This window comes from Fonticula alba, assembly GCF_000388065.1.
Source record: "Fonticula alba strain ATCC 38817 unplaced genomic scaffold supercont2.6, whole genome shotgun sequence".
Classification (NCBI taxonomy): Eukaryota; order Rotosphaerida; family Fonticulaceae; genus Fonticula; species Fonticula alba.
The window spans coordinates 722,891-731,994 of record NW_009242976.1 but is presented as its reverse complement, the minus strand read 5'-3'; the positions used below and the strand labels follow the sequence as shown (position 1 = coordinate 731,994).

At 67.2% G+C, this 9,104-nt stretch overlaps 2 protein-coding genes across 2 annotated transcripts in view; both read left to right on the top strand.

Annotated features, from left to right (window-relative positions):
• Positions 1 to 512: 512 nt before the first annotated feature.
• H696_03823 (hypothetical protein) lies at positions 513 to 6,079 on the top strand (the record flags this gene model as incomplete). Its single annotated transcript, XM_009497682.1, has 9 exons — positions 513 to 818; positions 953 to 1,125; positions 1,242 to 1,276; positions 1,396 to 1,557; positions 1,706 to 1,758; positions 1,845 to 4,977; positions 5,142 to 5,502; positions 5,750 to 5,861; positions 5,979 to 6,079. The coding sequence occupies 9 exons, from the start codon at positions 513 to 515 to the stop codon at positions 6,054 to 6,056; spliced, it is 4,413 nt and encodes a 1,470-aa protein (XP_009495957.1). The 3' UTR covers positions 6,057 to 6,079.
• A 1,967-nt stretch (positions 6,080 to 8,046) lies between these two features.
• The window catches only part of H696_03822 (hypothetical protein), a 3,125-nt gene continuing 2,067 nt past the window's right edge, over positions 8,047 to 9,104 (top strand). The window contains exons 1-3 of the mRNA XM_009497681.1: positions 8,047 to 8,169; positions 8,430 to 8,583; positions 8,797 to 9,075. Of these exons, the coding sequence (XP_009495956.1) occupies positions 8,461 to 8,583; positions 8,797 to 9,075 (402 nt within the window). The 5' untranslated portion in view covers positions 8,047 to 8,169; positions 8,430 to 8,460. The remainder of the gene's footprint in view (positions 8,170 to 8,429; positions 8,584 to 8,796; positions 9,076 to 9,104) is intronic.

Here is a 9,104-nt window from a genome sequence, read left to right as displayed (position 1 = left end):
GGGGGGGGTAGGGGTGTAGCTTTGTGGGTGTTCCCCGGGTCTTCCTCCCTCTCTCGTGGGTGCGCGCTCGCGCGGGCGCGTCCGCCTGTCCATGCGCCGAGGCTCAGGGATTCTTGCCAGCTGCCACGGGCAGGGATCACCCCCACGCACATGCAGCTGCTTGTGCGCGCGCGCGCGCGCGCCATCTGCGGTCTGCCGGGCGCGCCCCACCGCGGGCAAAGGGCCAGGCGGGGGCTTTTTCGCTGGCCGTACCCGAGTTAGACCGGGCCCATCTGGCTAGAACGACTCTTTCTCTCTCTCCCCCCCCCCCTCCCGCCCCCCCTCTCCCTGTTCCTGCTCATCCCGCTCCTCCTGTCCTCTCCCTTCCTTCCTTCCCTCCTGCTCCTCCCCTGCCCCCTCGCTCCCCCTTTTTCGTCTGCTCTTCCTGCCGGGCCCCATCTCCATCCCTCCCTCCTGGTCGGACGCCGGTGGATCGCTCCCGGGCGCCCCTTCTTCTCCTACCCCGGCCCAGCATGACCGCCACAGCGACCGCCTCCTCGCTGACGGACATCGGCCGGGCCCTCCCGCCTGGCCGGACACCAGCCCCACCACCGGCCACGACGACGACCACGACGACGACGGCCCAGTGCACTATCTGCGGCCTGCCCGTGAGCGAGCCCCCGTCCGCGTCTCGCCCCTCCCTATCGGCAGCCTCGTCAGTGGCCTCGGTGGCCTCGCTCGGCAAGTCGCCAGGCCTCGGCCCGGACTCCACCAACACGGTCATCATCTCCGAGAGTCTGGCCACCCACCGTGAATGCGTCCTCTTTTCCTCGCTCCAGGTATGCCTTCTGCCCCCCCCCCCCCCCTCCCCGACTCCCCCCTATTCCGACTTCCCTGCTTGGACATGGCTGCCCCTCTTGGTGGCGATCACGGCTGCTGACTCCCTTCCACCGTCCCCGTCCATTCGCCGCAGGACCAGGGCATCGACTCCGAGGAGCAGGTGTCCTTCTGGCGCCTCTTCTACTTCAAGGCCCTATCGCGCGTGTTGGAGGCCGAGCCCCGGTCTCTGGAACTCGGCTTCCGCCTGAATGAGTCGCTCAATGCGCTCAATGCCCAGAAGGCCGAGCTCGACAGCCGGGCACAGGAGTACGCCGCCCGCTTGTCTTTCTCCTGGCCCCTGCCGTGTTCCCCCTCCGCCCGCCCGCCCGCCCGCGCTCTCTCCATGGGCCCGTTCGCTAACTTCCCCGCTTTTCGCCTGGCAGAATCAAGACCCTTCGCGGCGCGCTGGCACACCATGGTATGGACCGAGTCCCTCGCTGGGCCACTCGCATATGCCCCCACCGACTCCCACTCACACTCCGCTCCCCTGCCCCCCCCCCCCCTGCTTGGCTCTCCCTTCGCCCTTGTGCATCACAGCAAACACCCGCGCTGACGGTCAGCCTGCACCGGCCCACTCGATCGAGTCCTTCGATACGGCGGCCAAGCTCCGGCACTTGGACTCTCGCCACCGGGCCGACATTGCGGTCCTGCTGGGGCATCTGAATATGCTTCAAACGTCGCTCACCAAGTTCACTCGTGGTGCGTGCATTGCTGGCATGCGTTCGCTCCCTTTCGGGTCTCTCTCTCTCTCTCTCTCTCTCTCTCTCTCGGGCCGGCTTCCATCTGCGCGGCTCTGGCCACCATCCTACCGCGGTTTTCTGACACTGCGCATGCCTGCCCTTTGCAGAGCTCTCGGACTGCATGGACGCCTTCCCCGAGCCGGGGCACATCCCGCCACAGGTGCGCACGCTCATTTGCCCGGCCCGTGGGTGCCAAATGACAAGCCGCTGACCGCCACATGCCCCTGCTCGCGTGGTCGTCCGTAGCTGGTGGACTTCCGCAACCGCTTTGGCGCCTTTGCCACCATGGCCGCCTCGAGGCAGCCGCAGGACCTGTCCGGCCTGAGTAGGTCCTCGGGGTTCCTCCGGCCCGGGTCATCGGGCCGGCGGTTCTCCATTGCCGATGCCTCGCCTCCATCTTCCCCCCTGCCTTCGGGCCCCGGGGCCAGCCGCCGGCATTCGGTGTCACACATTGGCACGGATCCCGACTCCGGGACCCTCTTCCTGCCCAGCACGCTGACCGCCCTCAGTGTCATTGGGCTGACACAGCCAACGCGCGTGGCCCAGCCGGATGAGCTGCCCACCAGCCTGGCCAAGCTGGTTCGCGATCGCCGGCACTCGGTGGATCTCGGGACATATCGCCAACGGCAGCTGGCCGCCCTGGCCAGCGGAACGGCCGGCAACAGCCCCTCCGGGTCGCCCCTTCTGGCGAATATCCTGACCAGCGACTCGGTGCCCGGCAGTCCCGCCGGGCACTCGGTCATCCCCGGGTCGTCGGCCGCATGGGCTCGGACCTCGGCCGAGCGGCGGCAGCAATCGCACGAGTCGCTGGACTCCTCCAAGTCGCCGGACAGCTCCGCCTCGCCGGGTGCCTCTCAAGCGCCGCAGCCCCCCTCGATCGGGCCGCGCCCGGCCGAATCCATCATGAAGGTGGACAATGGCCGGGCTGCTGTCCCCGCCACGGACCAGGCCCCTGGGGCCCGGGCACCGAAGGCGCAGCACCCGCTGCTGGCAATGCTGGCCCGGCGGCCGTACTCGCCGCTGTCGCTCGATGAGGCCATGGCCCTGCTCTTGGCTCGGTTTTCCGGGCTCGACCGGGAGCTGGTCAATTCGGCCACCATCCCGTCGAATGTGTGGGACACGGCCGGGGCCGAGGTGCGGCCTGGCGGGCGGCTGCGGCACTCATCCTTCTGCGATCCCCTGATGCCCGGGTTGACGGGGGCCGTGCGCGTTCGCCAGCTGGCTGTCGGCCAGTCCGGGGTTCTCTACCCGCCGCAGGGGTCCCAGTCGGGGTCCGCCCACTCGCGGGGCCGGCGCTTTTCGCTGTCCCACCAGTCGGCCACACGCGCCGGGCTGGTGGACCCGGAGGCTGATTTTGCCGGGCCCCGGCCGGTGTCCCACCCGTGGGTCAGCCTCTGGCTGCTACTCCAGGGCGAGAGGCTGTTCTTCTTCCACGAGTCGCGTCCCGGCCGCGGGGAGCCCCTCTTTTCCCTGTCCATGGCCGGGCTCCGGGTGGAGGACATGTCGGTGGGCATGGATCAGCCCGCGCCCGGGGATGCGGTGACCCCGATGGCCGGGGTGCCGCCGACCCCCGGCGCCTCGCCGGGGCTGCTCCCCACCGCGGGGCTTCTTCCCGGCGGCCAGACGCCCACCTCGCCCGTGACGCCGACCACCGGCGGCCGGGGCACCGCCCCGCCCAGTCACCTGGTGATGCTCCAGTCCTCGAGTGAGGGGGAGTGGTTGCTGGAGCTGCCAGCCGTGCAGTACTCGCACTGGGTGTCGTACTTGCACTTGGCCAGTGGCTTGCGGCTGCTGCCGCTGCCTCCGCGGAGCCGGCGGCTGCCGCTCTACTTCGATCTGGCCCGGTCGCCGGAGCTCCGGCCGGCTGATTCGGACTCCGGCGGCCCGCCCGGCGGGGCCCCCGGGCTCGGGGACCGCCACGGGCGGCTGGAGGTCCTGGCCGGGGCCTTCTTCATTCCCCATGTGCTGGAGGAGACCCGGTCTTTCCTGAGCGTCCACCGCTGCGCCGTTTGCGCCTCCTACATTTTGACCAAGTCCTACCGGTGTCGGTACTGCCAGCTGCACAGCCATCTGTCCTGCTCGGCCCGCCTGCCGGCCGATTGCTGCCTGCCCAGCAGCCTCGGCCATCGGGGCTATCTGGAGGAGGCGCCGGCAGCCGACTCGGAGGACTCGGCCCCGGCCGCCCCGGCCGAAGAGTCAACCCCCTCCACCGGGCGCCGGCGCTCGGTCCTTCTCATGCGGCGCTTCAGCCTTGGTTCCAAGGCTGCCGAGCCGGAGGCCGACATGCCGGCGCCTTCGGCCCCGTCGCCGGCTTCGGCCCCGGCCCTGCCAGTGGACCTGGTGGACTTGACTGCGGGCGAGGTGCCGGCGGTGGCCGGGCCGACGCCGCATTCGGAGCCGGCATCGCCAGCTCGGGCGTCGGGCGGCCGGCGGCCGTCCTTCCTCTCGCCCAAGCGCACGTCGACACCGCTGCCGCTGGTTCCGGCGTCGCCTTTGCGCGTGGACACGGCCGTGGCCATCCCCCCGCCGCCCTCCTCGCCGCCGGGCTTTGGTGGGGGGTCTTCCTCGGCTGGATTCTCGCCCGCAGGCGAGCGCCAGCTGACGACCCTGCCATCGCGCCAGTATGCCCTGGTGTTTGGCCCGCTCCTGGACCAGAGCACCTGCTCGATCCCGGAGGCCTTGCTACTGACGGCGCCCAGCAGCCTGGATTCCGACCTTTCCGAGGGGGATCTCTCCCGGCGGGGCAGCTTGGTGGCGGCCGCGGCAGCCGGGTCCCGGCGCCGGCCCCCGCCTCGGTCCCCGGGCGATGGCCCCCTGCCGGGGTTCTTCCCGCTGGTCCCGGATGCGGCGGCCAGTGCCGCCGCGGCCGGGGGCCGGCTGCCGGTGGTGCTGGTTGTGTGTGTGCGAGCCATCGAGCGCCGGCTGATCAGTGCCGCGGTCGAGGCGTACGGTCCGGCGGGGCCGGGCTCCAATGGCCTGGCCCTTGACGCGCTGCTGCCCCATGTGTCGCCGATTTTGATCCACTACTTGCGAAAGACGGCGCAGGATCGCGATGCCCGGGGGTCGGTCCCTTCATCCAGTCGAAACAGCATCGCCTCCTCCCTTTCGGACATCAGCATCCAGTCGTCGGTGTTCTCGCTCGGGAGCGATGTCTCGTCACTTATGTTGGCCCCTGCCCTCGGGGGCCCTGGCCCGGCCGTACTCCAGGCCAGTCTGGTCGGCCTGTATCATCAGCCGGCCGACTCGCCGGCATCGCTGCTGCGCGCGGCCAGCCAGGTGGCCGCCGTCTGCCAGGACGCCCTCGGCACGGACCTCGGCACGGCCGTTGACGACTCGGCCACCCCGCCGACCGAAACCTTCTCGCCGATCGAGCATCACTGTGCGTTTGCAGCCCCATGCGCCATCCATCCATGTCTGCCGATGCCCCTGCCTGTGGCGGTCTATGGGTTTCCTCCTGACACGTCCATCTCCCCTGCCCCCTCCCCCCCCACCCGCCCGGCATCGGTGGGCCATTTGTGCCTGCTTGTCGGGCCATCGGAAAAGCCTCCGGCGTCAGTCCCCACTGCGTGGCGCACGTGCTGAAGCTTTGGCTCGGGTCCATTTCGAGGGATCTCTTCAGCCGGGCTCTGCTGGTGGAGCTGGTGGCCCTGCACGCGCTGCCATCGGTGCAGGCGCTCCTGGCCACCGGTGCCGGTGACGTCTCCTGCGCCTCCTCCGGCGATGGCCTGGGCGGTGCCTCTTCACAACAATCTCTCGATGCCGGGGGGGCTGGTCAGCAGGCACTGCCCCAGCATCGCCGGCAATGCGGGCAGTTCCTCCTGAACCGCGTTCGGCAAATCCTGTCTCTCCGTCTGTCCGGCTTTGGTTTCGCCATCGTCCGACATCTTCTTGTCCATCTTTCTTGGTGCGTCGGCCCCGCCGGACAGGGCTGGAGCTGGGCGAGGGGGGGGGGGGGGGGGGGGGGGGGATGGGGCACAAAAAGCAGGGCGCAAGACCGGGCATGGGCTGGTGCTTCTCCCTGTCTCTGTCTCTGTCTCTCTCTCTCTCTCTCTCATGGCGCCCAGTGTCATTTGTACATTTCTTCTTCTTTTTTTCCATGCTCCTCGCTCGTCTACTCACGCATCTGTCTCGCCCTCCGGGGATGGATGCAGTGTTTCCAAATTCTCCCCCATCACTCGGACCACAGCTCCGATGCTGGCCCGCTCGATGGCGCCCTTCCTCTTCTCGATCGGCTCGCTTGATGCCTCCCTCTTCCCGCGACTGGTGCGAGCATCGGCCATCTGCTGTCGACCTGCTGCCCGGGTGTTTTCTAACTTTCCTCCCCCTCGCGCCTGCCGTCCTTTTCTTTTCCTCGGCACTCGGGGGACGCGCGTCCGTCAGGAGCCCCTCTTGGAGATCATGATCAACCAGGCTCACACCCTCTTCATTCAGTCACCACTCTGCCATTGCACCACGTGAGCGGGGCCGGTGTCCGGTCGGAGCAATACACCCTGCGCTGCGGGCCCGCCGCCACTCCTATGCGTGCGCGTGGCCCGTGTGTGCGCGTGCGTCCTTGTCTATTCCGCGAATCCTCCTGTGCTACAGTGTGTTCCCCTCGCCAAGGGGTGAAGCCGGGGGGAGACGTGAGGGGGCCTGGGGGGCCTGGGGGGCCTTGGGGGGGGGAGGGGGGGAGGCCTTTAGCGCGCAACCGGAAACTAGGGGGGACTCCACGCCCCGGGGCATGCCCTGCCCCCCTCCCCACCATGCCCTCGCGCTCTCTCTCTCTCTCTCTCTCTCTCTCTCTCTCTCTCTCTCTCGCCCGACACACACCTCATGCAGGGATCAAGCTCCGGTGCTGATGGGGGAAAAGAGGGGTAGGGGGTAGGGCCCTCGCGCGAGGAGCCCGACATGCAGGCGGCCCTCGGAGATCTTTTGCGCAAATCCCGCGGAGAAACACCCGGCCCCTGGTGGCGACATTGTGTTCTGATCGGGCGTGCACGCGGGGGGCAAGCTAGGATGTGCCGTCCGAAGCTGTGGGGAGGTCGGAGTCGATTCAGCTGCGCGCGCCCGACTGCTCGGCCCCCTCGACCACCCGGGGCAAAACGCCAGCGGGTGCGAGAATCCGGCGACCGGTGTTTTCCCTTTGGGGGGGGGGGGGAACTCAGGATCTATCGGAGACGTATCCCTGTGAGAATGGTCACTGATGGGATGCAGAAAAAAGGAAGGCAAGTCAGTTGGCAGGGCGGAGCGGACGGGCGTGTCCTGACACACACACACACACACACACACACACACACACACACACACACACACACACACACTCACTCGCACACACTCACTCGCGCACACTCACTCGCGCGCACATGCACAAACGCATGTTCCTTTCGCATGGGCATGCGCAGGAAGCGAGCCGAGGCCCAGGCGTCGCATGTAAAAGCACACTGCGGCGGCCGCCTCCCGCGCGCGCGACCCCTCGATGGGGATCTTCCCGGCTGGAAAGCGGGCAGATTTTCACACGAAAATACTCGATGAAATAAGTCACCTGACTAGATATCGAGCTGTCGTTGGCTCTTTCTCGGGGTCTCTCCCTTGTTATGGCCATCTGGCGTCCTCCGGACGAGAGAAAGCCGGAGGAAGATCCCCGGGGCATGAGAGTGGAAACGGGAGAACGTTCGCTCCCCCCCCGCCCCCCGGGAAGGGGGGCGTGCAGCCTCCCTTCCTACGGGGCGGTGGCTAGCTAGCCCAAAGTGCGTTGAAAAAACCCCCCCCCCCCCCCACCCCCTTTCCTGGCATGTACATCTCTCCCTGGTTAGACCGACACCGATCGACAGTTGCTCCGGCCCTGGGGGGCCCCAAGCGCCGGACCCTTCGGGCTCTCTGTCATGCCCCCCCCCTTGGGGTCGACTTCCCCCAGTGTGGCCGGTTGGATCGGCCCTTGCGTTGGCTGACACGCCTGCCCTCCCCCCTCCCCGATGCTCGAGTCAGCGATCCCCCTCCTTCCTCCCCCACCCCGTCCTCCCCCTCTCTCCCATAGGGGTGGCGAGGAAACGCCTGGCTTATATTCCCCCTCGCGCGCCCCGCCCCGCCCCGCTTCGCACCGTCCTCCCGAAGGAATTTTCCGCTCGTCGGCTTGGTCGCGGGCGACGGTGTCGACCGGCCGAGCATGATGCTCCGGGGCGCGCGCCAATGGCAACGATTCTTTCATTAACTGCCTGGCGGGATGCCGCGACGCCCTCCCATGCAGCAGGGCCAGTCGCATGTCAGCCTTACACGGAGCAAGCAACACTGTACCCTGGTCTCCCTTGTCAGCACATGCGTGTGTGAGTAAATGTGTGTGTGTGTGTGTCTCTCCCCTCAGCCCGCCGGGGAGCATAAGTCCTCGGTGTTTCCATCGGGACATAGGCCCACCGGGAGGATTGAAAGGCTCGGACAGTGGCGCGTAGACGGCAGGTGCAGAACAAAGTCGATCCCTCCCCCCGCCCCTTTGTTTCCGCTGCCCCCTCTACCTTCGCACCCTTCTGCTACTCCGCCCGCCGTACTTCCTTTTGGGGCCCCACTGCGTTCCCCATTTGTCCTTCCCATCTTGTTGTCGGTGCGATGATCTCTTCCTGCATGTGCCTCCTCTCCTCGTGTGTGTGCATGTGTGTGTGTGTGTGCATGTGTGTGTGTGTGTGTCCGAGCACATGCCGCGTCCGCTTCACCTGCAACATTCCCCGCCAGCCGACGCTGTGCCATGCCCCCTCCATGCCTGCCCTCCCTGCCACGCCTGGACTGACCTCTTGACCCTCCTCCGTATCTGTGTCCCGACATACATCCCCCGCCCCTCCCCCTTGCACACACACACACATGCAGTTACCACGACGCGGCCCCCCTCCGAGGCACCATGTGGTTCGAGATCGTCATCTGCGGTGTATTGGTCCTCGCCACGCTGGCAGTGTATGACTACTTCTACAATGCCGGGACCAATGCGCCAGGGCCTTTCGGTTTGCCCTTCGTTTACCAGCTGGTATGTCCGACCAATGTCCACGACACAGACACAGGCCCCCCCCATATCCCCTTTCGCACACACACATACACACACACACACCGCCATACATTCATGCATTCATGCATGCACACATGGATCCCGGCTCGTGGACTGACGCACACGCCCCAATGACCCCCGCCATCCCTTGGCCCCTGCCTTTGCCCCCCCTCCCCCCCCCTTACCGTGCCATAGATTGAGGCTCACCGGATTCTCGGTCGGCTGGACGAATATCTCGACGAGACGCGCCGCATCTACGGGCCGACTTTCCTGATGCGCGCGCCGGCCGTGCCGCCCTTCATTGTCACCGTGGACCCGGCCAATGTGGAGCACGTGCTGAAGACCAAGTTCTCCAACTACATCAAGGGCGAATTCTTCACCAGCAACCTGGAGGACGTCCTTGGAAAGGGAATTTTCAATGTTGACGGCGAGGCATGGAAGCGCCAGCGCAAGATCACGAGCCATATGTTCAATGTGCGTGTGCCAGGCCCCCCCCCCCCTCC